The sequence below is a fragment of the Penicillium vulpinum genome, assembly GCF_028829585.1.
Source record: "Penicillium vulpinum strain IBT 29486 chromosome Unknown utg000003l_segment0_segment0, whole genome shotgun sequence".
Lineage (NCBI taxonomy): Eukaryota > Fungi > Ascomycota > Eurotiomycetes > Eurotiales > Aspergillaceae > Penicillium > Penicillium vulpinum.
Window position 1 is genome coordinate 908,200 of NW_026643243.1, and position 27,651 is coordinate 935,850.

At 49.2% G+C, this 27,651-nt stretch overlaps 10 protein-coding genes across 10 annotated transcripts; 6 read left to right on the forward strand and 4 right to left on the reverse strand.

The window, feature by feature from the left end:
* Positions 1-5,488: 5,488 nt before the first annotated feature.
* On the forward strand, positions 5,489-7,411 carry N7479_005449 (putative serine/threonine protein kinase; the record flags this gene model as incomplete). The annotated part of the gene is made up of 1 exon (XM_057253146.1): positions 5,489-7,411. The coding sequence occupies one exon, from the start codon at positions 5,489-5,491 to the stop codon at positions 7,409-7,411; it is 1,923 nt and encodes a 640-aa protein (XP_057107008.1).
* Positions 7,412-8,324: 913 nt separating this feature from the next.
* On the forward strand, positions 8,325-10,940 carry N7479_005450 (Sad1/UNC domain protein; the record flags this gene model as incomplete). The annotated part of the gene is made up of 1 exon (XM_057253147.1): positions 8,325-10,940. The coding sequence occupies one exon, from the start codon at positions 8,325-8,327 to the stop codon at positions 10,938-10,940; it is 2,616 nt and encodes an 871-aa protein (XP_057107009.1).
* Positions 10,941-11,446: 506 nt separating this feature from the next.
* N7479_005451 (Spo12 family protein) lies at positions 11,447-11,892 on the forward strand (the record flags this gene model as incomplete). The annotated part of the gene is made up of 3 exons (XM_057253148.1): positions 11,447-11,595; positions 11,654-11,743; positions 11,805-11,892. 3 exons carry the CDS (start codon positions 11,447-11,449, stop codon positions 11,890-11,892), a joined length of 327 nt encoding a protein of 108 aa, XP_057107010.1.
* A 1,558-nt stretch (positions 11,893-13,450) lies between these two features.
* N7479_005452 (uncharacterized protein) lies at positions 13,451-15,069 on the forward strand (the record flags this gene model as incomplete). Its single annotated transcript, XM_057253149.1, has 4 exons — positions 13,451-13,525; positions 13,633-13,878; positions 13,977-14,189; positions 14,263-15,069. 4 exons carry the CDS (start codon positions 13,451-13,453, stop codon positions 15,067-15,069), a joined length of 1,341 nt encoding a protein of 446 aa, XP_057107011.1.
* A 464-nt stretch (positions 15,070-15,533) lies between these two features.
* N7479_005453 (ribosome biogenesis GTPase LSG1) lies at positions 15,534-17,570 on the reverse strand (the record flags this gene model as incomplete). The annotated part of the gene is made up of 1 exon (XM_057253150.1): positions 15,534-17,570. One exon carries the CDS (start codon positions 17,568-17,570, stop codon positions 15,534-15,536), a length of 2,037 nt encoding a protein of 678 aa, XP_057107012.1.
* A 605-nt stretch (positions 17,571-18,175) lies between these two features.
* Positions 18,176-19,731, forward strand: N7479_005454 (ribosome biogenesis protein LTV1; the record flags this gene model as incomplete). The annotated part of the gene is made up of 2 exons (XM_057253151.1): positions 18,176-18,195; positions 18,246-19,731. The coding sequence occupies 2 exons, from the start codon at positions 18,176-18,178 to the stop codon at positions 19,729-19,731; spliced, it is 1,506 nt and encodes a 501-aa protein (XP_057107013.1).
* Positions 19,732-20,134: 403 nt separating this feature from the next.
* N7479_005455 (HAD family hydrolase) lies at positions 20,135-20,620 on the reverse strand (the record flags this gene model as incomplete). The annotated part of the gene is made up of 1 exon (XM_057253152.1): positions 20,135-20,620. The coding sequence occupies one exon, from the start codon at positions 20,618-20,620 to the stop codon at positions 20,135-20,137; it is 486 nt and encodes a 161-aa protein (XP_057107014.1).
* A 198-nt stretch (positions 20,621-20,818) lies between these two features.
* N7479_005456 (CDP-diacylglycerol--glycerol-3-phosphate 3-phosphatidyltransferase) lies at positions 20,819-22,574 on the reverse strand (the record flags this gene model as incomplete). Its single annotated transcript, XM_057253153.1, has 3 exons — positions 20,819-21,821; positions 21,872-22,224; positions 22,284-22,574. The coding sequence occupies 3 exons, from the start codon at positions 22,572-22,574 to the stop codon at positions 20,819-20,821; spliced, it is 1,647 nt and encodes a 548-aa protein (XP_057107015.1).
* A 101-nt stretch (positions 22,575-22,675) lies between these two features.
* On the forward strand, positions 22,676-23,473 carry N7479_005457 (complex I NDUFA12 subunit family protein; the record flags this gene model as incomplete). Its single annotated transcript, XM_057253154.1, has 7 exons — positions 22,676-22,726; positions 22,785-22,805; positions 22,891-22,897; positions 22,958-23,035; positions 23,104-23,167; positions 23,236-23,373; positions 23,425-23,473. 7 exons carry the CDS (start codon positions 22,676-22,678, stop codon positions 23,471-23,473), a joined length of 408 nt encoding a protein of 135 aa, XP_057107016.1.
* Positions 23,474-23,772: 299 nt separating this feature from the next.
* Positions 23,773-27,471, reverse strand: N7479_005458 (uncharacterized protein; the record flags this gene model as incomplete). Its single annotated transcript, XM_057253155.1, has 5 exons — positions 23,773-26,142; positions 26,195-26,811; positions 26,870-27,190; positions 27,244-27,367; positions 27,466-27,471. 5 exons carry the CDS (start codon positions 27,469-27,471, stop codon positions 23,773-23,775), a joined length of 3,438 nt encoding a protein of 1,145 aa, XP_057107017.1.
* Between the last annotated feature and the right edge of the window lie 180 nt (positions 27,472-27,651).

Consider the following 27,651-nt stretch of genomic DNA (forward strand, 5'->3'; position numbering starts at 1 on the left):
ACGTATTCCGTACTAGAAATAAATAGAACAGAGACCTAGGAACCAAGTTACCTAGGAAGTGAAGTAAACGTCAAATTGTCTAAGGGCTGATGACAGATACCCAATGTGATCCACCTACGTGGCCATGTGTACAATCCAGATCCACATGTCAACGGGTACCTTGTGCTCCGTTTGTTCATAACAAGTTCACTATTAGTTAGACTAGACGTGAATTCAAGGGACAGATTGTGAATCCGTTTGCCGATTCCCAACACAAGCATTGGCATTATTCCCCTCGAAGTGAGTAGGCATGACTGAATAAACAGAGTCTAGATGCAAGCGGAGCTCAATGGGTTCCGAAGTTATCCATGTAGTAAATATAGAAAGAAATGACTCCCCAAGCCGTATCCACTCTATTACTCATTTTCCGTTTGAAATGGTCAACGTCACTCAATTACTTTTCATGTCTTATTTTTTATTACAATATCTGTATTTCTAATCTAAGTGTAACAATGATCCACCTCGGAAAGGGGGAGGGTGGAATGACGTTGACAGGACCCTGTGGAATGTGGCATGGGATCAAGAGGCAGAGGGTGGTGTTGTGTTGATGGCTTCCGTCTGTATATATATTGTCATATTATCGGCAAATATATAGTAAACATGGGTTAGCTGTTATAAGCGAGAGTGGTATTAATCTTGAAAACATACTCCATACATCTAGAGACCACAATGCTATAATGGGAACTTAAGCAGAGCATACAAAGTACAACATACAATGAAGACATAGTATGAGTTAATTAATGAACTACAACAACAGAGCTATTCAGGGCCGATATGCTGCACATCGTAGTAGCCAATTCGTCGACACAATTCCCCCCGCCGACAAGGCAACAGGCTTGATATGTAAGGCAAAAAAGGAGGGGAGACATGCCTATGTTGACTCGGCAACGGGTATGAATAACTCGACCTATCGAGCATAAACACAGACATAGCATTGAAGGTTCATCCGCACGATGCGTCTTAAAAAAAAGCCTCGCGCAACAAGGACCCTTACATTGACTTTGAAAATTCCAATCTTTGTTTTCTTTTCCTGCAGTAGTGCGGAGTCGTACACGGAGAAAAAGAGACCTACAGGAGGCTGGGATCATTCCCTACAGTGTACGGCCTACATGGGGCAATGCAAAATGCATGTTGATGCCCTGGAGATGTATGTCTACGCACGGAGTACGGAGTACTCCGTCGTCGCACAGGCCATATGCAGTACGCCGGCTCCTTCAACGTATCCTAGTCTCAAATCACATTGATCCTAGACATTGAAAAATATAGAATATAGTAAAGCTTATTCGGGTACTTTGTAGAGAACAAAGGATCCGGCATGTATGTTTTTAATACCCGGCAGTATCATAGATAGATAAATATATACGAGCTTAGTCCAATTGAGGAAAACCAGCTGAGACGGAAATCCGGGGAAGTTCATTTAATTGCTCGGCTATCTGACCATGCTATCACCCCCTCTTTTTTACTTGGCATATCCATGCTCGTATAGTAATAACCTACCTTGGAAGTTCCCATGATCTCATTATCCCAACAGACATACGTATACTCTAAGGCTATGTACGAGGCAGTAATGTTATATTGTGCCACACCAACTTCCATTATAGGACTTCCTATAGCAGACTATCATGACCCTCCAAATACCGTCATAGAATCAGAATTTAGAATCCATCTAGATATGATCATGGAATGACGATCGTGCGGGGTATGATAGTCTATGAATTGAATTGAAACCATATAGACATTATAGATACATAATGTTGAGATCTCATTTGTTTACTCATGGACGGATTACTTGTTCTTCCGACCTCGGGTCTCTTATCGTCCCTATCGGAGGATACTTCCTCCAATATCATTGCCCAGATATGGACGTACGCGGAAGTATGCTCCGTCGACCTGATAAGGCAAATCGTATCTCATATCTCATATCATATCCGCATTCGGAAGATAACTCCATCGGTGTTTATCATATGTTACATTATATACGTAGCTATACGTAGACCAAGCCACGCAAGCGTAGAGATACCAGTACGGAGTAGACGTTTCAATATCTAAGGCTGGCACTGATAGGACAGTATACAATTTATTATCATTGGAGGTCGGCTCTTACACGCTGATCGTTTTGTTTTGATCAGCAACAACTAGATGACGAATGTTTTTCAAGGTCTACGGAGTAGTGTGGACTGGACTAGTAAGTTTTATATTCATGCAGCATGTCTTATGCGGACGTTATCCTTGACGTTATACGTTGCACTCGGGGAGAAGACTGCATGAAAGGGAACGGGAATGATAATCATGGAGCCAGCGGCAATGGCTGATGGAGGGGGAGATCAAGACCAGATCCTGAGCCGTGCACGTCGCATTTCTGCAGATCTCCGTGTAATCCATGAAACGTAGTCTCCATTGTACCCTTACAAAGTAATATTGCGTACGTACGATATGCTAGGTACGATGCAGCCAGGGACATTGTACCGAAAAAGGGTGGATGTGTCGATATATGATGTACAGCCGAAGAATTCCATTGGGAGGGTTAAAATTTCCGACAGGAATGCGGATGTAGAATGGGGTGATGATATACGTAAAATAGGAGATGTCGCGTGATGCACAGGAGTTGCCGGACACCGAAGTCGTGCCACATATATCCACACTAACTTTATCGTTTCAAAGAGTCCCGAGTGCGATGTACTTCTGAGCATGCCCTCCAATGGAAGAAATGCGTCCATTCGTACCTATCATCTTAAGACCTGCAAGGTCAAACCTTGCAGACCACAGGAGGCGGTCAAACCTGATCTAAGCCTAGACCATCTGGGCAGCGAGGGCTTTTTCTCCCTTCACCGCTTGACAGGGCTGCGTGGATGTCTGAAAGGTGGTTGGGACTCATGACAGCTGGGTGCACGTTCCACTTCAAGTACAACATACGTGTCTTGTACGGAGTAGTTGGAAGAGGATTCTCTGATTCTCCGATCGTCTCCAACCTCCCTTCACTATGGAGACACATGATTAAGTCTGATTCATAGTGAATTCATAGTGATCTCTCTGATCGATGTTTCTGATATATAAGTTAGATTTGTATCAAACCCCGCAAAATAATAGGTAGATATATAAGATAATATGGGTCAAATCTTGTCTCATAAATCCCGCGCGGCAAAGAAATAACGTTAATAGTGCAGTGTAACTGGAGAATTATTAAAATAAAAGCAATAAAAGCACAAAAAAACAAAAAAACAAAGAAGCTAGTCCAGGGTAGTTCAAAGATGATCCGAAACAAGCGTGTGCATGAGTACCTGCGGGAGGGTATGCTTCCCATAGGCAGGTGGAAAAGACAACATACGTATAATTCGAAGGCTTGCAGTAAGTATCCGGGGTGAACCAATCAGAAAAGATCACGCCATCCCACTCTATCGCGTCATGCAGCCTGGAAATAGTGGTCACATAATCTATTCTCATTGGTTAGTCTTCCCCCCAGAAACCAGAATTTGACTGCGCAATTATACGTTTTGGGACTTAGTGCGCCACCTTGATCCGCCCTCCAAAGTCCAAAGAGAAAAGACTGCCCCTGCTGATGTCAGTTGCGACTGGCTTGTCAAAATATCCTTGGGATTTGAGGATTGAATTTGTGTAAAGTCTGGAAATCTCAAAGATAGGGAAGAATCGATGATGTGATAATCCAAACTTCGGGTTGAAACGGACAATGCAATTCAAACGGTTATCGCGTTATCTTTCAGAGGGAACCTAACGTTTGGCTTCCATGGTATCGAGATCACGTAGACGTTTGACGCCTTTCCCAAGGATAAGAGGAATGCCTGGAAGGTTCATGAAACTTGGAGAGATCCGTAACAATACCTGTATTCATTCCATACCTTACCAGTTTCCCCGGGAGACGGAAACGGGCTACCACTTACTCCGTAATACTAAAATGCAGTCACATTGAGGGTGGGCTGTGCAGATCACAATGGATATGTAATTACTATGTACATAAACCCACGAGGGAATAACTGGTATCTTACCGTATCACATCCGTATGACCAATCATTTCGCCTCTCCAATTCCCCTCACTGCCTTTACAACACCTCTCTCTCCCTGGCTCCTTCTCTTGTCTTATTACCATCGACAATTCATCTTTCCCTTTCCCTTCCATCTCTCTTCTTTTCGCTTCTCTATCCTATCTCTTCCTCCGCCTTTCTACCTTTCCGCTCCTCTCTCTATCCCATCACTTACCCGTCACCTTTCTATCACTTCGAATCATTCCAAGGCTACCAACATTGCAGTGTCTACTTGCCATCTCAAGACACTTGCCAACCTCGGACGTCCTATATTCTTCCCTTAACTTCAAAGCTTGAAGGTCTGATCCCTGATCGACCTTTGACAGAAGAATATTCCTCTCGCCTCTCCGTCCGAACCCCCCCCCCTTTTCCTTGGAATTTCGGGTCCACCTTTTGAGCTCGGGTGACTCACTTCCATCAACTTGATAAAAGAGTCTCAATTTCCGGTATTGACTGCTATTGTGCTATCAATACCTCCAGCCTTCGTCACTTCAATCCAACACGAAGGTGTTACCTGCCCTGCGGGTAACATATACGCTTCTTCCGTCGAGCCTTGTCGTCGGAGCACTTCGGGAGTTTCATACTTCAGGGGCAACCTGGCATCGAGTATCTCTACTTTTCCAACTTGGATTAGAAGGGTGCTCTACCGGATCCCTCAATTCGCCCAACCAATCTGCCCCAACAATTCCATCCGGCCTTTCATGACTCACTAATCTCAACTATCTTCAACTTGAGTCACGGCCCTCCACCTTGAACCTGGTGTTCATAGGATTCTTCTTTTGCTCGTTCTTTCTCCTATACATCTTTGACCTTTTTTTCAATCACGATATTACGCAGCGCTTTATCTCGACTCTCTTCTACTTCCGGTATCAGGCCGACTTTCCAACACTTCTCCATTCTCCTTTTGACACATTCGTGTCGTCCACCTGGGACCCCTTCCCGTTAACCAACGAAAACGAAATACAAATGAGCACATAACGGTCTTTACCCATTTCTTTAGCATCAACAACCTTTTCCTAGGTTCAACTACGCCACTGCGCTATCGTTCTCTCCTCTTTTCATCTGTCTATCAACTTTCATCAGTACATTTTTTTTTTTTACATGACTTCGTGACAAGTCAGGATTCCCTTCATCTCAACCTCCTGACTACACTCGGCTCTTCTTTTCGCCCACCTATACTTACCTTGGACCCGACGCCTGATACTTCTCTTCGTTGTCTTAATCTTCATTAGCCTGGTTGCTTTTTTTGCCTTCTCGCACTTCGATCGCATTCTTCACACACGCAAGTGTTCTTTTGAGCGGCTCATAGACTTGTTTTCACTTCATCTCTTTGTTGGAGCATTACATCAGTCCGCTCCCCCCATTTCATCTCATCTCTGCATTCGTCCTCTTTTTGGGATCATCAAGCCAACATGTCGATCATGGAATGCCCGAAGGAAGAATTCGTTGAAGGCCAACTTTTGGATGGTCGTTTCCGAACTGTCGCCCCCCTCAACCATGGCTCTTTTGGAATGGTCTTCCTTGCTACAGACACCGAGACAGACCAAGACGTTGCTATCAAACGTCTAGTCAAGGTCCCCTCAACGGGTTCTGATGACGATCGCTTCGAAGAACTCGAGTGTCACCGACGGTTTGGTTTTCATCGGAATCTGGTCAACTTGATTCATACATTCGACACCGAAACTCACAAATATCTTGTGTTGGAGTACTGTGCCAATGGAGATCTATACGAGGCTATCCGTCTGAACCGTGGTCCACTGGAGACTGAGCACGTTCGTGATTTCATGCTGCAGCTGATTAGCGCCGTCGACTTCATGCATGCCAATGGCTTGTATCACCGTGACATCAAGCCGGAGAATATCTTCCTGACACAGGATGGTTCCATGAAGCTAGGCGACTTCGGTCTCGCCACGGAAGATTCGTGGTGTCACGAGGCGTGTGTTGGCAGCGACCGCTACATGGCCCCCGAGCAATATGATCCGACCACGACAGGATACTCCCCCGCTAAGGCCGACATCTGGTCTGTGGGTATCTGTCTGTTGAACATTCTGTTTGCTCGCAATCCCTTCGTCACCCCCACTGAGTCCGATGTACTCTTTGCGGACTTCGTGCGCGATCGCCAATCACTGTTCGACATTTTCCCCAACATGTCTCAGGACACCTACGAGATTCTGACCCATGCCCTGACCCTTGATCCCTCCAAGAGATGTTTGTCGGAGGTGCGCGATTGCATCATCCGCGCCGTCTCTTTCACAACTGACGACGAATCTCTCGATGAGTTCTGCACCGAAGACCGCGAGGTCGTCGCTGCTAGCGCCAACCGCGAACCGCTTCGCACCCCGTCTCTCCAGAGCCCCCATGTCAACCAGGGAGATTCTTTCCCATGGGCAAAGGCGCTCCAGTCGAGTCCTCCCCAGGCTATGCGACAACTATCTGCCATCCCGGACAACGAGAGCTATTCAGAGGATTTGTTCCCGGCTTCCGAAGCTGCGGGATCCTCCTGGTTCTCGTCCCACATGGAAACTCCATCCGTCGCTTCTGTCTTGGACTCTCAGCTCAGCGATTCCTTCGTATTGCTCAACCTTCGCAAGCGTCAGGTGCCGTCTCTTCCCCGCTCCGATCCGGTCTCCATCACTGGATCACTGCCATCTCATGCAACCAAGCCCCTTCCCTCTTTGTCGATGGTCTTTGGTAACAAAGGTGCCGACAAGATCTCAAAGAGCTGGTGCGACATGTGGGACGAAGAGGAGTCCGAGAATGAGGATCTCGCTGTGGCCCAACGACGGGAGCAGAACTCTCGCAGCTGGAGCCAAGAGAGCCAGGGAGTTCCCCTCCCAGGATTGCGCGAGCCGGACTCCGCTTCTAACAACAAGAGCTCTCAAGGCCCAGATTTGGATCTGAAGATGGAACCCAATGTATTGGGAGATCTTTCTCTGGACGAAGACAGCGACTCCAGTGCGTCGAGCAGAACACCTCGCCCCTTGCGCAACTCCCCACCAGAGCCGTCCAGTGCCGATAAGTGGTCGATGCTTGGTGAGGTGCGACGCAAGTATAAACCCGACGAAGAAGCGCGCAAGTATAAGCCTCGCAAGTCGCGTGAGGTTTTTGGTCCCAAGAGCGTCGTTGCCAACACTCGGCGACATGATTGGGGTCGAGGCACTTCTGGTTTCAACCAGACCAAATCCAAGCCCGCATCCCCCGTGGAGACCCGCCGCCGCCATTTGCTCGAACGACAGGATTGGCGCAGTCATGTCTCCGAAAACTTCGTTCTTGACGATGGAAGCATTGACGATGACCTCGATCTCGTCGGTGGATGGCATGAGACTCACTTCTAGTGTTCTCGGAATTCACTCGCACTTCACTCCACCCCGTCCCTAGACTTATACTCCCCCCTCATGTTTATGTCCGCTTGCATGTTTCGATTCAGTTGGGAAAAAAAAGTTCAAAATTACCCACGATAAATTAATGTTCCGCTCTCTTGTCTTATGTCTCTTTGTTCTTGGATTATGTGTTTCGTCTCGTTTCCGTCTCGTCCTCAACGGTGCATTGCCACGTGCATTGCATCACCCTCCTTCGTCCAAACTGTTTTATTTCCTTCTTTCTTCATGTACAATATCAGACCGAGGGTCACGGACACTGACGGAGACGAACGAATACGAAAAACCACAAAAAGGTTAGAAGGCTGGCTCGGAATGCGCTGGTGGATATTTTATTCTGGCGGGATACTTTCTTTGCATCCGAACTATGCGCTTGGTGTGGATTCATCAGGGAAAAGGTGGGGGTGATGTTGCGATGAAGTCGATCTGGGCTGGCTAGGTTGGTGAAATAACCGCGGCCGTTTTCTCTTGATCGTGTTGTACTGTAACTAGTTATATGGCACAGTCCAAAGAGAAAATTGATCAACATCCGCGAAGAACTGTTCTCTGTCAATCTATGTTAGCCTGTATAGTTGTACTCCGTAGTCTTTTGTAGTTGGATATTAAATCAACGGTATTGGTTGTGAAGCTTAATTAAAAGGCGGTCAAAGCCCTGTGATGATGCCACTCCACTCCTGCCATTTGTTCTTTCTGGAGACCGCTATTTGTCGCCAAGCTCGGATTTACTTCGCAATCTTTCTTCTCCGATATACAAAATTACCCAAGTCGATTGCTCTTACTCCCAGCCACGATGTGCATAGCACAGTCGAATTCATAGCTTGAACTCACCGGAGCTATACAAGTGCGATTTCCTGATCATCAAACCGACAGCATGTTGACCGCGGGCCGGTCATTGACTTTCTGGATATACCGTGCGTCCCTCCTTTTGGCTCTTTGCCCCAACGCACTCTCCAATGCGACCGCCCAGCCACCTCCAAACAATGCGCAAGGAGCTCTCCCCACGACACCAGTAACAACATGTCTAGCGAAGAGTAGCTGGCAGACGGAGGCGGAGCTCTTCCACTTGCCACCGTGTCTGGAGACGCGCTGGGGACCGGGTCGCGATATCTATCTTGCTTCGGCATCACCTGATCCAAGCGCAGTAGCCAGCGACCCAATTGTTCATACACCTGCTGTCTCGAGCGGGACGCCAGAAGAGACAGCAAAGACAACACCAGACCAGACCGCAGAACAGGACCAAGATACAGACTCGCTATTGGACAGCGCTAGTTTCCTCTCATTCGAGGACTGGAAGAAGCAGAATCTAGCGAAAGTCGGACAATCAGCCGAGAATGTCGGAGGGAACAGACGTGCCTCGACAGCTGGAAAGGCAGACCGTCGGCAGCCAGCAGGAATCAACAATGCATTGGATTCGCTTGGCGACGATGGTGAGATCGAGTTGGAGTTTGGTGGCTTCGGCGCTGAGACGCCCGAGGCTAGTCCTACCGCTTGGGACTCGCATATCCCGTCGCGCGAGGCCGGCCAGGCAGGGAACGCGGATAGAGGCAATGCGGATGTACACGCGCAAGGCGCAATCCGGCGAGACGCGTCGCGTCGTAAGGACGCTGGCACTACTTGCAAGGAGCGGTTCAACTATGCTTCCTTTGACTGCGCGGCTACGGTGTTGAAGACGAATCCTGAGTGCAAGGGTTCGTCTTCTGTGCTCATTGAGAATAAGGATAGCTATATGCTCAATGAGTGTCGCGCGCAGAACAAGTTTCTTATCCTGGAACTGTGCGATGATATTCTGGTTGATACAGTCGTCCTTGCAAACTACGAGTTCTTCAGCTCTATCTTCCGCACATTCCGGGTTAGTGTCTCGGATCGGTATCCCGCCAAACCGGATCAGTGGAAAGAACTCGGGGTCTATGAGGCGCGCAACACTCGTGAGGTGCAGGCTTTTGCAGTAGAGAACTCGCTTATCTGGGCTCGATACCTTCGGGTTGAGTTCCTTACGCACTATGGGCATGAGTTCTTCTGCCCTGTCAGCTTGATTCGGGTGCACGGTACCACTATGATGGAAGAGTACAAGCATGGCGAGAGCTCTGACCGCGCTGAGGTTGAGGAGTTGGATGCCAGTGAAGCTAATCAGCTTCCTGGAGATGTGGAAACCAAGCCTGTTGAGGTGCCGGTCGAGATACCTGTTGAGAAATTCGTTCCTCCGGTGGAATCTAGCCTTGCAGTGGATGAGGTCTGTCCGAACCCTCCATTAGAGGCTGTGTCGCCTTTTGCGAAACACATCGGTGGGGATATATGCGGTATTAATGATGGGCCAACTGCTACGACTCCGTTGACGTCAGATACAATGAACCGGACCAATACACCACCGAAACAGAACTCTACTGCCGTAGTTGGAGGTAGTCCATCTGCGACCAAAGCCGGATCACCCGCCTCCTCAAACTCTGAGGATTCCCGAAAGCAGGGCGAGCCTACCAAAAATGTGGTGACCGCTTCGACTGCCTCTAACGTATCCTCGGAGCCTGCTCAGCATAACACCACATCTGAGACTGCTGGGAAATCCACTACCAATCCCAAAGAGGAGCACAACATTCCTCCCCCAGAATCGACGAGAGCTACACACACTCACCCGCCATCCGCAAACCCCACGACCCAAGAATCCTTCTTCAAATCCGTCCACAAGCGGCTCCAGATGCTTGAGTCGAACTCAACCTTGTCTCTTCTCTATATCGAGGAACAGTCTCGCATCTTGCGTGATGCGTTCAACAAGGTTGAGAAGCGGCAGCTAGCGAAGACATCTACCTTCCTTGAGAACCTCAATGTAACTGTTATCAACGAACTAAAAGAATTCCGCGAGCAGTACGACTACGTTTGGAAATCCGTTGCTCTTGAATTTCAACACCAGCGCATGCAGTACCACCAAGAACTCCAATCCCTCAGCGGCCAGCTTGGTGTCCTTGCAGACGAACTAGTCTTCCAAAAGAGAGTCACCGTTATCCAGAGCATCATGGTCCTCTGCTGCTTTGCCCTTGCCCTGTTCTCACGGGGCTCGGGAAGTAACTATATGGAATTCCCCGCGGTTCAAAGAATGGTCACCCGGTCCTACAGTCTGCGGTCTTCATCTCCAATTTTCGCCTCTCCCTCTGTTAGCCCGTCGACACGCCCAGCGTCATCCTCATACCGTGAGAATAATGGCCACCGCAGAAACATCTCTGACTCGTCCGACGCAGATAGTCCTGCTAGTCCCACCGCAGCCTATTCCCCGCCCACTCCTACGTCCTCTTCTTCTCCAGAAAGAGATCTTGAGGAGACAGATAAGATGGAAGAACCTGCCTCCCCTGAGTCTATGTCTCTTCTCAGTCTGGCAACACCACAACCCCGTTCTCATAGTACGCCGCCTGTATTGAATGGGCGCCCCATTGACCTGGATATGGATACACCAGCTGATGTCGACTTGGTTACCGATAATCCACGGTCGCCTGAACGGTGATCCCTTCCCTTGTGATCCTTTCACTTTAATGGCTATAACGGCTTTGGCTGTATTCTTATGACCTGACTTGTATACTGATGTTTACTTACTAGCCTTTGCATCTGTACACTGTACTATGTTACCCTATTGCGTGTACTATGTTTAGACGATGATATGATTCCCACTATGTTTACTCTTCCGTTTACTACTGTGATACCTGTTGCTAGAGTTATTTGCATTCCTTAAATTCGACAACACTTAGATATTCAATAAACAATAGCCTGTATAATATACAAATAATAGAATGTAACAATATCCTGCTTCATTGAGGGAATATGTGGCGTCATACTCAGTTGCCCAGCCAACAATCAAAGTTCATTTTTCTCAAACACCCAGGGCGGCGTTTTTCATCTTATCCGATTTGTTTTTTACCTTCCCACTTCTCTCTCTCGATCATCGCATACAACATACGAAATACTACACACCACCCAGTATAAATCCCCTCAAATCCATCCACATCCACAAAAATGGACGCAACCACACAAGCTCAGCCTCTGGCCGACCGCTCAACCAACACCCACCTGAACTCAAGCGACAAGACCGACCTGAAGGGTTCAGACGTGTCATCAATGGAATACCACCGCCAAGTGTTGCAAGGCAAAGTATCAGGCGAAGAGTGAGTATCCAGCAACTAATTCCCTCCCATCATGCAAAAAACTAACCTACGACAACAGACCACCAGCCTCCTACGTCTCCCCCTCAGACGATATCATGAGTCCCTGCACAAAGAAACTGAGCGATATCAAGGGCAAGCGGTTTAAGAAGTATGTGCTTTCCCCCGGATCTACCGCACAACCTCGGACACGAGCTAATAATAACTCCCAGTGCCGGCAAGCCCCAGTCACTGTTTGCTAAGCTCGGCAAGAAGAGCTACGAGCAATCCACAGCCGAGCAGGGCCGAACTGAAAACTAGTCTTGGTCTTTGGGGTATTTTTTTTTTATTCTTTTGATTCTTTTTTCTTTTCCTCAGACGCGGTTGTGTGGTCTTTCCTTCAATCTCTTTTACTCGGCGCCGGTCGCTGTCGGATGCATTGAGGAAAGGCAGATTTGAGATCTTGGATATGATCAGCGTCTTTGGGGGTTATGTTTTTTTTGCCCTTTCTTTTGTGTGATGACCTGCAATGCCTTTGCTTTTTGGTGTGTACGGGGTATGGGTGGGATGGAACTGTAATTGGGAAATATCTCATGGAGCACATTGGAATCAATCCAATGCAATGGAAGTCTTTGGTTTTTGTTCTTGAATGGACCTTGGTCTTTTGGATGTAGTTCTGCGTAGTGTACACCTGGGCAGTGTATAGAGAGGTGCTTCCAGGCGACGAATAAGCTCGACGACGACTAATCTCAGCGCGACGACGACTAAGCGCAGTGCTCCTTGGAAAATCCTTCAGGTTAGACCTCCGTCCCTCCTCTCTCCTCTTCTTTAGAAACGTTGTCGTGAACCAAAACACGAACTGCCCCTATACATCCTTCAAAACAAAAACATACATCCTTGTTGTTAAGATACTCCGCCAAGCACACAAACAAGCGGCAGCGGGGTTTGACGACATGCTCAATCATACCGTCCCTTAAGCCGATGGGCCTACATGAAGCAATTCATCGGGGGAACACAATGATGCTTGCCATTTGGGATACAAACAGGGCAAATTGGGACGATGAGCTTTCCCGCCAAACTTCATGTGACATGAGACAACTCATCAAATGGTTTTGCTGTCTTCCAGCCTATAATCGGTATGCTCTTATATCAGTCAAGATGCTTCAATCCATGTTTCTAAATTTTGTTCAGGCTAAATGATCCAACAAATAAAAACGACCGAAGTTCAAGACAGGGAATGGAGGTCGTTTCCCGAGTTTCTGGATGAAGCTATGTGAAGATCAGGTGCATTGGAATACGTTGCCTTGCTGGTATATTCACTCGACTGAATGATGCTGACTCGTTATTGCTTCCTATTTCTAGCTTTACTGTCTGCTAGATTCGTTGGTGCATGTGCAGAGAAGATCATTTTCTGAAGCAAGCTTGACGCATTAGTGGAATGAGCGAGAGCAGGGCCACTGTGGCTAGGATGTGTTTTTCCGGCTTCTTTGATATTCTGTTCTCTTTTTGTTTTTCCAGCTGAAACAGCTAGAGCTTCTTGCTCTTCTCTATACATAGTGTCCGAACTCCGGGAGTACAATTGAGGAATCATTGTTCAGTGTTCTTAGTACATATAATATCTAATTGAAAGAGTCTATTACACGAGGTGCCTAGGTATATCTCGGTGATCTAGCCGAGTAAAATGAGATATAACCTGACGATGGGATGATCTATACGCCCCTCCCCCGGTTAGTCACTGAGCCGAGGCATCTGAACAAGTCCGTCGGCTTCTCCACATTCTCCGCAATTCTGGTCTGACCTCATCTCCTGATATTCTTTATATTTTCTTTATATTCTGTAGATTCTGTTTGAATTCTCCAATCAAGCACTCTTTACAATCATGTCTGCCTCTTCTCGTATTCCCCCCCTTGCCCAGCCGTTCGTCAGCGAACAGGCCAAGCGGACCCTTGATCTGGTAAGTTATCCCCAATACCCTACCCATTACAGAACAGGAACCGCCAAGAACCTCCATGTTTACATAGGCTTTTTTTCCTTGGGTATTAAATGCTAACATGGCCCTAGGTCGAGGAATTCGTTGAAAAAGACTGTATCCCCGCCGATACCGTTTTCGCAGCCCAGCTCGGCGAAGGCGAGAAGCGATGGACCACCAACCCCGCCGTCTTGGACAGCCTGAAGGAGAAGGCCAAGAAGCTCGGTCTGTGGAACATGTTCCTGCCTAAGAACCACTTCACTCAGGGCGCTGGATACTCAAACCTGGAATATGGATTAATGGCCGAGTTGCTCGGCAAGAGCAAGATTGCCTCGGAGGTGGGTTATTCTATTCTTCGTCTAGCGCGTTGCTTTATTCGCTTGGAGGTATCACCGATTGATGTGATTGATTGCTGACGAATATCTTTCATCACCAGGCTACCAACAATGCTGCCCCAGATACCGGCAACATGGAGGTGTTCGCAAAGTACGGCAACGAAGCACAAAAGAAGCAGTGGCTTGAGCCCCTGCTGCAGGGCAATATCCGCTCTGCATTCTTGATGACCGAGCCCGACGTTGCATCCAGCGATGCGACCAATATTGAGCTTGATATCCGCCGGGACGGCAATGAATACGTGCTGAACGGCTCGGTACGTACCTCTCCAATCCCTATAATCCCTACAAACCCCTTCTCATCCTCAACTTCTAACACCCGGACTACAGAAATGGTGGTCCTCCGGCGCCGGCGATCCCCGCTGCAAAGTTTACCTCGTAATGGGCAAGACCGATGCCAAAAACCCCGATACCTACAAGCAGCAATCCGTCGTCATCGTCCCAGCCGGACTCCCAGGCATCACAGTCAACCGCATGTTGACGGTATACGGATACGATGATGCCCCCCACGGCCACGGCCACATCACATTCAATAACGTTCGTGTCCCCGTCTCAAACATGGTCCTCGGCGAAGGCCGCGGCTTCGAGATCATCCAGGGCCGTCTAGGACCCGGTCGCATCCACCACGCTATGCGGGCTATTGGTGCTTCTGAGCGCGCTCTTGAGTGGCTGATTGCCCGTGTCAACGACGAGCGCAAGCAGACCTTCGGTCAGCCATTAGTTGCGCACGGCGTGATCCTCGAGTGGATTGCCAGGTCGCGGATTGAGATCGATGCTGCCCGTTTCGTTGTCTTGAATGCTGCTATCAAGATCGATCAGGGTGATGCTAAGAGTGCGCTGAAGGAGATTGCTCAGGCGAAGGTCCTGGTTCCTCAGACTGCGCTTACTGTTATTGATCGTGCCGTGCAGGCTTATGGTGCTGCCGGTGTCTGCCAGGATACTCCGCTTGCGTACTTGTGGGCCGGTATTCGTACTCTGCGTATTGCGGATGGTCCTGATGAGGTTCACTTGCAGCAGCTGGGTAAGCGGGAGAACAAGTCTCGCAAGGATGCCGTTACTGCTAAGTTGAACTGGCAACGTGACGAGGCTGATCGTCTGCTTGCTGCTTCTGGGCTCCAGGCTAAGAGCCGTCTTTGAGATGATGGAGAGATATAGTTTCCGATATAGTCCCGGGGTCTGCTGTTTATTTCGGCTGAATAAGAATGCATAAATATAAGGTTGTTCCGTCTTTACTTGGCTTTGGTTGTTTATCCGTGTTCAATTTGATGGTCTTACGGTAGAAGGAAAGTAGAAGGAAAGTGATAAAAAAAAAAGATCAAGTGAATGAATGACTGGTATAGATCGTTATTCAACTCGTAAAAACCTAACGCCAAAAAGATGATTCCTCAGCAAACATGAGCATGAACATGAAAATAAACCTTCAATCCCGACATGACATGCAAATCCCATATATGAGACCATTTATCAATTCATTCACCCCAAGCCCCATGAGCCCAAGAATGATACCTCGTAGAGTAGAAGGAGAACAGTAGAGTCTCCCATCGACTCGCCTGCGAGCGCAAGCAACAATGCACAAAGGAAATAGAAAGAAAAATCACTTTTTAGTAGTCGTCATCCTCAGGGTTGTTGCGCTTGGCCTTGGCCATGCGCTTGTTTGCCTTGAAGTGCTTCTTGGTGTTGGTGTTGCCCTTCACCTCGGAGACATCCACGCCGCGTTCAAGAGCAACCATCATGCGCTCCTTGCGGCCTGTTGGCGCCTTGCGCATCTCCTGGCCCTGTTGGGTGTACCGAGCCTGGAAGGGGAGGGTCAGACGGCCAGCAGAGGGACCAGTTTCTGAGCCGAAAAAGCCTGTATCAAGGTTGCGGGAGGTGCGACCAAGCTCCGGCTCGACGGAAATCTTGACTTGCTCAGAGGGGTTCTCCGAGCCGACGCCACCGGCAGAGTCTGCAGTGGCCTCTTCGACTGGGGTGTGCTTTCCAATCTTGGCTTGTGTGAGCTGAGCCCGGCGTCTTTCGGGAAGATGGGCGAGGTCATATAGATCGCTGTTGAACTCGACGGTATCATATGGAGTTTCGTCCTCGGCAACTGGGGGAGGGTTGACCCAGAGAAGCTTGCCGTTGACATAATCCTTCAGAACGTATCGTGCAGCGCGAGACTCGTCGGGCTGACCAATACCCTGAGTGGAGAAACCGCGGGCGCGAGCATAGGCACGCAGAATCTCGCTGGCAGTGGGGATGCCAGTGCCACCCTCTTCGATGGGACGCATTCTAAGCTTCACACCATACACCTGCTCAATGAAATGCTTGGGAATACGCTTGGCGACAATACCGGCAGGACCGGTGAACTCACGCTGCTGATCGATGGGCAGCACACCATTGACGACCAACTCGGCCTTGGTGGTAGCGAAGTTGGGGAACACGAGACCGGGGCAATCACACAGCATAATCTCGGGTGAGAGGTAGAGAGTCTGGAAGTGCTTGGTCTTACCGGGTGTGGCAGAGACAGAGACCTTCTTCGCACCGAGAAGGGCGTTGATGGTACTGGACTTACCCACGTTGGGGTAACCGACCAGACCGATCGTGGTCTTACGCTTGGTCTCGCCAGACTCGCCATCTTGTGGTAGTGCTTCCGGGGAGTTGGCCAGGAAGAGCTCTTCCAGTTCTTCAGTGTCCAAAATATGTGGCCCAAGCGAGCGCTCGGGGTCGGCAAGCTTAGCTCTCTCTTCCTCCACTGTGTCCTCCTTCTTGTATCCATCATCTTCAGTGGCGTGGACCTGCATGTTGATCTTTTGCGCCGATTTGGCAAGTTGAGCATCAGAGTCATATTCTTCCTCCTCCTGCAAAGCGAGGGCCTCGTTCTTCTCTTTGGCGAGGTGGGCAGAGAAGAAACGGAAGTTGATATTGTTCTTCTCAAAGTACTCAGCCCAGGCTACTCTCTGCTTCAGACTCAACATATCTGCCTTATTGACCAACAGCAAGTTCTGCTTTCGAGGATCGATCTCCTTAACGTAACTCTCCAGATCCTCCGAACGGAACTGCAATGGGTTTCGCGCATCGACAATCTGCACAATAAGATCGGACCGCTCAATGACACGCCACAACTGGCGCCAGACCTCCAAATTGCGCTCGAATGGGGTCATCAACAGATCGTGGTTCTCAATCAGCTCGGCCAGCCCTCGTCGCCAGTCCAACAGACTTTGTTTCTCCATCGTTTCTAGTTCATTTCGAGTTGTGGACTGGTCCCACTTGGGTCGTCGGGGAACAGTTAGGCGGTCCTTATTTTTCTGGTGCTTAATGAAAGCCTTCTTCTCTTCGGTAGGGGTGAGAAGGAAAGGGTTCTTCTGATCGGAGTGGATGATCTTGACGTTGTTGATTTTTTCAGCGGTAAAGTCAGTTCCGGCCAGTTCGGCAGTACTCAGGAATTCATCGAGCGCAGCCTGCTCAGTGATACTGCGCATCTTGACCCATGAGGCCTCCTTTGCCTCGTTGGTGACGTAGGTTTCGCCATTGACACCTGTGCGCTGGATGGCATTGTTGTGAGAGACCTTCTTCAGAGCGGATGCTTTACCCTTTCCGAACCGATCGTTCATGAGACTGGCACCCAGTCCCACGGACTTCTTGGATTTAGCCAAAACCATGATGGCGATGACTGTAGATGAAATTGAAAAAAAGTTGGAGAAAGTAAAAAATCGAGTCGAGGAGGCACAACCCCCACCTGAAAAAGGGAATTTTGGATTATTCAGACGGATGGATAAGATAACGCTGACTCAGCCCCCCCTCTACCTAGGTAGGTATGAGGTCCGGCTGCCCAGGGCTCTCTGGGCAAGTATATGGCTATTCTTTTTGTACTTTTTGCAGAGTTTTGTCATTTTATTCGTATTATATGGGTGCAAATTATACCACTATACAATAATCAAGTCATTTCGGAATAAAAATACAGTCCAAAACTAGGGTTTATGGTCCGGTACGTGACAAAGTAGTACTATTGATGCGGGCCTCCTTAAAGAGCCGAGCCCAATAATACCCAAGTCTCCAAGCGAATTTGCACAATGAATGAAATCAAAATTAAACGAATATAGAGTGTGGAACTTTCGAAGGAACCATTATTGGAAATCATGTAAATCTTACAGTTCAAATATTCTGAGGACCCCAGAGAACGAGGGGCGATAAGACACACGTGACCCTATCAATCCCACTTTTTCCCTTTTTTTCTGCGATACCAAAAACTTGACCAAAACCAAAGATGCCGCCCAAACAGTGGATGTACGTATTGAGTGAGGATGATTATGGCATAAACGCTGACATGTCCATAGTGACAAGAAGAACGCGAGCACGTTCCAGCTCTTTCACCGGTCTCAAAATGATCCGTTGATCCACGATACCAGTGCGGACGACCGTTTCCTGTACCAGGTCGGAGGTCCCGCGCCCGCACCCGTACCATCTTCTGCGAAAACTTCGAAGAAGGCATTGCCAAATTTGTCTGATCTCCAGTCCGAATACGGCGACAGTGCTCGCAAGAATGAGGGCGAGGCCGCCAACCACGGCATCTACTACGATGACACCAACTACGATTACATGCAGCACCTGCGCGAGCTGGGAAGCGGCACCGGAGATGCGTACTTTGTCGAAGCCAAGACTGAGAAGTCTAAGGGCAGAGCTGGCCGAGGGATGAAGCTAGAAGATGCCCTGCGACAGATCTCGCTCGTGGACAAAGATACCTATGACCAGAGCCCCTCCGTCGGTCCTAGTCTCTATGGCTCACAGTATGGCGATATGCGCTCAACTGCTTCGTCCTTTATCCGCAAGCCAACCTACCAGGACCAGCAGAATGTCCCAGACGCAATTGCTGGGTTCAAGCCTGATATGGATCCTCGGCTGCGAGAGGTGCTGGAGGCGCTGGAGGACGAAGCCTTTGTGGAGGATGGCGACGATGACGGCGTCTTTGGCGAATTGACAGCCAATGCAGAGGAAATTGACGAGGGCGACTGGGAGGATTCTCTGTTTGATCACGATGTCGAAGATGAAGGATGGGAGTCGGATGCTACGGAGAAAGCGCCCGTGCAACCGGACAGCACCAAGGAATATCGCTCAATGGATAATGAACTGCCAGCAGGGCCTGTGAAGCCACCAATGGACCCCAGCGAGATGCCGGAGCATGATAAGCCAGTTCCCGATATGCAACCCACTGACCAGAGTTGGATGAGCGAGTTTGCCAAGTTCAAGAAAGATGCCAAGGCCAGCAATACTCCTGCACCAGCTGCACCGACAATCGCAGCATCGCAGACAATGGCATCAACCGTTTTCACTGCTGGCGGAACGCCAATTCGCCGGAAGAAGCGCAAGGGTGCTCTGACTAACCCGTCTGCATACTCGATGACATCGTCCGCTCTGGCTCGTACTGCCGGCCACCGCCTCCTTGACGACCGATTCGACAGGATTGAGCAGCTCTACTCTCTTGACGAGGAAGACGAATACGATGACAGCATGTCCATGATCAGCGGAATGACAGGTGCAACCGGCATGACAGACATGTCCACCGCATCATCACAGGCCCCTAGTCTGATCGATGGTAACGGCGAAGCGGTACACAGCCGTAGCACCTTCAACAACGTCATGGACGACTTCCTCTCTAGCTGGGACCCCAATACCAGTGGACAGGCAAAGCGACACGGTGCTAAGCACAAGCGTGGCAAGAACGGTAACGAGGCCATTGGCATCAGAATGCTTGACGAGGTACGATCTGGCCTCGGCCCAGCTCGTATCCCAAGTGGGAAGGGTAAAGTCGCCGGAAAAGCTTAGATGAAGATTTGCACTGCATATGAGACGACGGGAACCCCCAGTCATGACATGGCGTTTGGCTTTTTATTACTTATTTTATTACGGCATTCCTGTGCGTTAGGGTTGATATCTCTTGATGGCTAGACCAAAAGTTATGTTTATGTCTCAATGCTCTATTGTGTATCCTTACTCTCCATGGACGAGTACCTTTTCTACAACAGCCCCACGAATTCACTTGTAACGCACTGATATCATACAAGTGAGACTGCTGTTTTTCATCATACAGAACAGCCAAGACCCCCTCTTTCCGCGCAGCCTGAACATCGCGAATCCCATTGTCACCAAAGTATACAATATCTTCAGCGGCGATACCATATTTCTCCAGTACAACACCAAACAGCCCATCGACCTTGGACTTTCCGATCTAGTTCGTCGTCACAAGGGCATCGACGTAAGACCGTATCCCGAGGACCTGGACCGTCCACTCCTGCGAATCTGCCGGGCTCTCAGTAATGACAATGACTTTCTTCCCTAGCCCTCGCAAAGTCTGCAAAAGATGCAATGCACCCGCCTTGAGAGTCAAGTTCTCGCGTAAGGTTTCTTGATATACATCTAACAGACGACCCAGCAGGGAGTCATCAATGAGCCCGTGCGCTTGGAGAAGACGCCCGAATCGTTCGCGCCGATACTCGCTTGAGGTTCTACCATCTGTGAAGGCATTTGCGGTTGCACTGCGCAGAATATCCTGGTATGTGCTTCTGAGGATATCAACGCTGGTCTTGTTTGAGGCATGAATTGTTTCGAAGACACGGGTTGAGGCGTGGGCCGAGGCTTGTTTGAATTCGTGGAGCGTGTCATCTAGATCGAAGCCAAACCACGATTTTGAGGCCACAATTTCTCGTATAAACATGGAGGTATCTCAAACCGTGGTTATTCTGAGGTGATTTAGTGTATTTGAAATAGGAGTGGTTTATAGTGAGCGTATGACTCAGATGATATGTTCTTCGATGGTGTGATAGGCTCGCTCATCACATCAATCTATACCCCGATATATTACAGATTTGCTATTATTTCTAAAGCATATTTATACAAAAGACCAAGCAGTGAATTATAAGGCACCGCCAACCTTTTCTACAATCCACATGGAAAGTCTCACATTCCATCCGACTCGCCTCTCGGTTCGCATCAGGTCATCTCTTGAGACAGGGCTGGCATCTTTTTGAAGCCGCTCCGTCTCTTCACCTAGCTTCTTCTTAAGATCTGGATCGTTTGTCACGACTACCGCACCGGACTCAAGGTCTAGGCTGTAGCTGCGCTTTGTGTAATTGCTGCTACCGACAAAGGTGAGGCTGGGGTGTTCCTCGCGAGGCAGTGTAATCCACAGCCCTTTTGCATGGTACGTCCATCCGCCTGGTGTACCAACAGTGCCCTTGCGCCACTCTTTCAGTTGAATGGAGTCAGTGGCATGGGCTGCACCGACGCGATCAAGGAAGCGAGCAGCGAGATGTGTGTATGCGGCTGGTAGCATTCCCGAGACTCCGGAGGAGCCAAAGAATCCATTTGCCCACGGTGAGGCCGTTAGAACAGTACCTTTCGTGGTGGTAGGAGTCTTTGAGGCGGTGGTTGTACTGGAAATTAGGAGGGAGGAAAGGACAGGGTGCATGTTGAAGTAACCTGCTGTGAAGAGCCAACGGGCACCGACAAAGACTGACGAGCTTGACAGGAGATGGAGGATTGTCGTCATGGCAGGATATTCGGTAGATGTGTCATCAGGTTGCAGGAGAGAAGTAAACTGCGACACAGGGTATACATAGGTCTGACTTGATGAAGAGGGAAGTGCAGGTTTGTTGTCAGAAGCCTGGATAAGCGGGCTCAAGAATTTTGATGAATATGCAATAAATTCTTGAGGATCATCAAGAGGAGATGGGGCTTTGTTCGTGGTAGGCCATTCCAAAATATAGCTGGATTTTTTTTGAGGGTCCGGCAGCACCTGGAAGCTTAGACTGCAGATTGCATGGTGGATTCCAGCATAATATTCGGTCAGCACCTCGGAGTCGAACACATGGTATCGATCTAGGCGGCTGGTGAAGTATTCCTCGGATAGGTTTGCTCTGCGAAGATATTAATATCCCACGTCTGTACCAGTTCCTAGATAACATACCCTGATAGAATGATTTCATCGTCTATCCCGTACAGCTTCATGTGCTGCAAGCCCCAGCCCTCGTTGACGCGGGAAGGGATCCACTTCTTTTTTAAACCCGTCAAATTAGGAGTATGGAACATCCGAATCTCGACTCGTTCAGGTCCGTACTCTTCAACCAATGAGCAAAGGAGTGATGCGCATGAAGCATTCGGGGTCTCCCGTGTGCCGCGTAGAGCATCTGTGAGGATAGAAACTTTGAGATCCGGGTTACTGCGGAGAGCCTGGCTCAAAGTGTCGATAAGGTCGTATTCTGTCTTGCCGATGTACAATGTAGAGAGGTAAATGCGCCGCCGGGCAGTGCGGATTTTATTCTGCGGAACTAGTAGTTAGTACCAAATAATTTCGAGCAGATGAACAGAAAAGAACACACCTTCAATGTAGAATAGAAATTGGCCGGAGAGTCAATGATATGAATCTGAGACGCAGGCACCTCGAATCGGGGAGCAATGCGGTCTAGCTCCGCGGTGATTCCTGCTAGAGGTGAAGGAGCAGGTGCTGCAGTCGCAGCTCCTGTACCAGTATGCGCAGAGAATTGGCGAGTACATAGTCTCCGACGTGCGACTGGGAGACGCCCAGCGCAACGAAGCGTTTGCCCTCCAATGCTACGACCGAACATGTCTGAACATCCAAGGTCGAGGGTTTTCTGAATCGGGATATCCATGGTAGAGCGGGGTGCAAACAGTGCAAACACACCGCCTTCCTGCAACCTCGAATCACCAATCTCTCGCATCCCATTCGCTCTAGCACAATATACCAGCAAAGATGTCGACTATTGTGAGGACGCTGCGCAACCTTCGCCGGGTCGGATTCAAGGTTTGTATAACTGCGATCTATTCCCTATGGAAACTCGGTCGCTAACACATTTGTACAGGATGCCGCCCACCAGATGCAGGTACGATTACGGACGCTTCCCCCGGAACAGCAGGTCAATTGAATGAGCTCGAAACTAACTTATATCCCTGTTCGCTGTGATATAGAACATTGGTATGTTGCCACTCTATCGACGTCTGCCTAGCAGTTGACTAACAATCCGCGCTCTTATAGGTGATACCAAGGCCGGAGCTCTGATCGGAACTGACCGCTTCGGAAACAAATACTTCGAGAACATCGAGGAATTGCCTCGTAAGAAGACCCTTCGGCTCATACTATCTCATTGAAACATAAAGTTCTAATGGTACCTCTCCGTTTAGTCCGAACACGCTGGGTCGACTACAAGGAGGCCGAATACGACGCATCCCAGATTGAGCCTGGCTGGTAAGCGCTTCTCTCGAAACACTGGGTCAACAGTGCATCTGCGATGATGTGGAACTAAATTTATCAAGGCACGCCTGGATCTCCTACGCCGTTGATGCGCCCCCGCATGCCGACAAAATCATGCAGTCCGGTCTCCGTCCCTGGGAGCTGGCCGACCACCGCCCCAACCCGACCCAGAGTCGCGCTGCTTTCAAGACTTACTCCACGTAAGTGCAATGTGTTGTGTTTTTTCTGTGCATCGACTAACGTCATTTTAGCACCCGGCCCAAGATCATTGCCTGGACTCCCACCGCTGCTCCGCGGTAAATTTATTTGCAGTAGCAGAATCAATTCACTTGTTTTGCCGTTCAATTGATCTTGTTCTCCCTTCTCAACCCATTGACAACTCATATGTTGATTTGGGAAATGTATATAAAGACGTTTTGCCTGTAGTGCTTATTTTTTTTACGAAGAAAGTCCGTTTTCAAAATTGCGCTTCACTGAAAATTGTAGTATGTAACGATAACCCTTATGGTACAAAAAGGTATCTCATTGGGAAAAAAATCCGTTGCTAAAGGCGCGGAAATGAAGTAGATACAAGAAGATACAGGATTTTGCTGCCTTTATTAGAGAACATAGACACCGGAGCCGATATTGGACCAGTGCCGGATTGGTCGTCGATCCTCCAGCTCAATGCACCACCAAAGTACTTCTTTCAGCTTTTCAACCTGCTCACCGGCCTCATATGCTCTCGATAGCGCATACCACGCCTCGGAATTGTCCCAGGAGCTTCCGAGCTTCGTCAAAGATGAAAGAAGCCCATAGGCACGATCGCGGGCCGCGAGACGGTGCAGTTGCTTAGGCTCGACATCTTGTGCAGATAGAGGAGCCTCTTCGGAACCCGTATTTTCGGTCTCGCTTGGTAGTTTGAGCTCGTCGGTCGAGATAGCCTTCGCAGACTTGAGCTTGGGGGTCTCCGACAGCAACGATAGACGTGAGGCGTTCAGATCCACGTCGGCATTCGGTGGCTCTGGGGCTAACTTCTGGTCCCATATGTCTAAGAGAAGATTGGAAAGTCCAATGGTCGCCGTTGGGTGGTCTTGGTAGCGCAGCAGCGCTTCCTCAAAGTGCCTCATGGCTTGATGGGGGTTCGATCGAGCCTGGGACAAGAGGCCCTGCTCTGCGTAGACATCAGCCCAGAGCTCCTCAGAGCTCTTTGAAGCACCCCAGCCGCGCTTGCTAAAAGATCGAGCCGAGGATTCATGTGAGGCAGTAAGGGCTTCCACTCGCGCTGCTTGTTTCGAAGCTTCTTCGCAAGCTTCACGGGCATCGTCAAATAGAGAAGCTCGGCGATAAAGACCAGCGACAACAAGCCAGATTTTGACGAGAAGAGCTAAGGCATGCTTCTGGGATTGGACTAAAGAAAACTTTGTGACGGCACACGTGGGAGAGTCGAAACGGTAACCGATTGGGAGCCGGATGTCCTGTTTAGGGGGTTGTTCCTCATGGCCGCCCGGGGGAGCTTGTTGCTTGAAGTCCATGTTGTGTGCCATCGCCGGTAGTGGCTGTTTGCCTTTGGTAGGATGGATTACGGACTCTGGCGATGTGGTGCCAGAAAATGCAATGCCGACCATTTCTGCTGACGTTTCACCCCCATTAGGAAGTGGGGGCTCTTCAACACGCGCCTTCTCAGTCCTATGAAAGCTTGAGCTTCGCTTTTTCAATTTCTTGGAGTCCGCCCTCCCAATCGTTAGCGGTCTTCCCTGACGGCTGTGAGGATCTTCATCTGTGACTTGAATTGACGGGGAATCTGTCATATGACCATTGGGGATAGCTGGAGTGGGTGGAATGATGGCATCAGGGCCATTACTCTGGTCAGCACGGCGATCTGGTAATTGCGAATTTCTGTTTCGGCCGAAAATGCTTCCACGGAAGCTCTTGGTAGTTCCAGCGGAGCTTTTTGGCGGTACGAGGTAGTCTGCTTTAGCTTTAGTTTCCCCAGCCTCGAGGTTCAAGTTCTGGAAAAGAGTGCCGAAAAGGCCCAATAATTGTGTGCTGTGATTGACAGCGGCTTCAGGCCCCTCCAGGAGCTCGATGAACGCAATATGTGTGATGCGAGTTTGAACGATCCGTTCTTTTTCTCTGGCTTGCAACCTACTGACAATCGGGCGCTGGCTAAGAGTTTGCGAATGCCTCGATGAACGCCGTTCGCGAGGATCCTTCGAGAATAATTCTCGGGGAAACTGCTCGAATGCAGCCTCACATGAACGCCCGGCAATCTCAAACTCTTGTTTCGCACTCAGCAGCAGCGCAAGCAGATGCCACATAGATACTAAGTCACGTTCTTTAGAAAGATCATCAGATACTGCAGTAGACAAACTGCTTGGCGTCAGAGCTGACTTGACGTAGTCAATCGCAGTGTCCAAATCTCTGTTCTCAGCCAAGACAAGGCCTAGAGTGTAAAGTGAGGAATAGTTTGAGCTACTTCCTAATTCTGGAGCAAGACTCTTTTCAAGGTATTCGATCGCATCGGCTCTAATTTCATCGCGTGATTCATTCACAGGAGTCCAGCTTGCCCAGCAGGCAAGTCCAACACCGACTGCTCGGTAGGAGGAGGCCAGCACGGATGGAGGGATGCTTGGCAAGTCCGTCGAATTGCCATTAATCTGACCATTTGTGGAAGGCGTATTGTGCTTGTCAGTATACTCCCTTATTATTTCAGTCAGATCTCGGGCTTTTTCTGCCTCTTCCAACGAGCCAAGACAGCTCAATAATGTGACTCCTTCAGAAAGGGTTTGCAGCAAGACTTCATCCTTTTCCAGCTCACCGTACTCCGCAGACTTCTCTGCCCTTTCTTTGGCTCCAGTGACAATCTCGATATAGGAATCGAGTGCTTTCACGGCAAGGTCAAAGTCTGCCAAAGCAGAATGAACATGGAAGAGACGTCGGAGTACCAAATGAGAATGGTAGGTCTTTGCAGCTGCCCGGTACAAAATCTAGAACAAGTATTAGTACATGTAAATTGATATGATCTTTTGTTGGACTCACCTCTAAAACATTGCGACTAACCGCATTCTGGCCTCCTTCGCCGAGGTCCGAATCCTGCCACTCGGGACCACACAAGACTTGCCAGTTGCTGATTACTTGCTCTACCCATTCCTCGACTTGTGAGTTCTGCGAGCTTGCTGTAGGGAACATGACTTCAGAGAGAAGATTGCGTTCGTAGATAGTCTCTACGCGGCGCAATTCAGTGCTAAGTTGCGGGCGGTCCGGCCCATCATTCGGACCAGTGTATGCAAGTCCACCCTGTAGGACCGCTGTGAGAAGCCTGTAATAAGCAGCCCATACCGATGCTCGGGGAGCTGAGCCGAAAGAATCCACATTCGACGGGTTGTTTGGAGAGACACCCTGTTTCACGGCAGGATGAGCCGCCCACAACCTGAGCAATCGCAAAGCAATATCTGCATGCTTAGAAGCTGAATAGGGTGTATGTTTAGTCACTTCATTACTGGCTAAAAGAGCACCATTTCCCAGAAGTGACTCGGACCAGTTCAGGAATTGCGAGGTGGTGGTTGAGGCTAATTTGCCGCTGCTTAGCCACGGAATTAGAGACGCAAATATCTCCAGTGTCTCATCGATGTCTGCAGCGGTAGATTGCGCGGTTGCTGGCTTGCTGTCAGATTCAATATTGGCTACATTCGGAAGTAAACAAAGTAAACATACCCTTCATATAGCATCCCTTCACTAAACAGACCTCGGTCCACGAAGTAAGTTGCTCTCCGCTAGCCAAGCTACCAAGGGTTGCTGTGAAATCTTTAGGAAGACGCGCCGCCGAAAGTCCAGGTTCATTAAAAGCCCAATGTATCCACCCCAGGCAGACCTGCGCTTGGAATAATTCTTGTGGTGATCCGTCATTATTCTCGATTGTCATCAACAGGGCCGGGATCAGTTCGACGAGGTTCGGCGAGGAAGATGAGTCACCGGAGGACTTTTGTTGAAGATACGCAATCACACGCGATTCCGCTGTTGCGGTCTGTATCAGGCCTAGAGACAGCTCGGTTAGGCTGAGATCAAGAAACTAGGGGCCGGTGGCGTACAAGTCTTTTGCGGTGCGTGTTTCGTGACTTTTCGAATCAACTCGGGGAGTTCATCCCATCTACCCTGACTCCGCGCCTGGTCCAGGGCCGCGATGTAGCCCTGCCCTTTGTCGGCATTGCCTCCCTGGTTCGCACGTGTCAACATAAATACTGGGTGGTATCAAAGATTTGGAAGAAATATAAACCAGCACATCTTGAAGGAGGGACAAGGAGGACACTTACAGCCATGATTCTGGAGAGTTGTGAATGATCTAAAAGGGGAGAAAAGCAAATCAAGCTTCGCTAACATCGTCAGTCTGAAGCCCGATGATCGTCCAGGGGTGGAGAGCGATTACGTACGTGACGGTAATTTAATACCGACAGTTCATATGTATTGGTCCAAGCTTTTGGATGGAAAAAAAAAGTTAT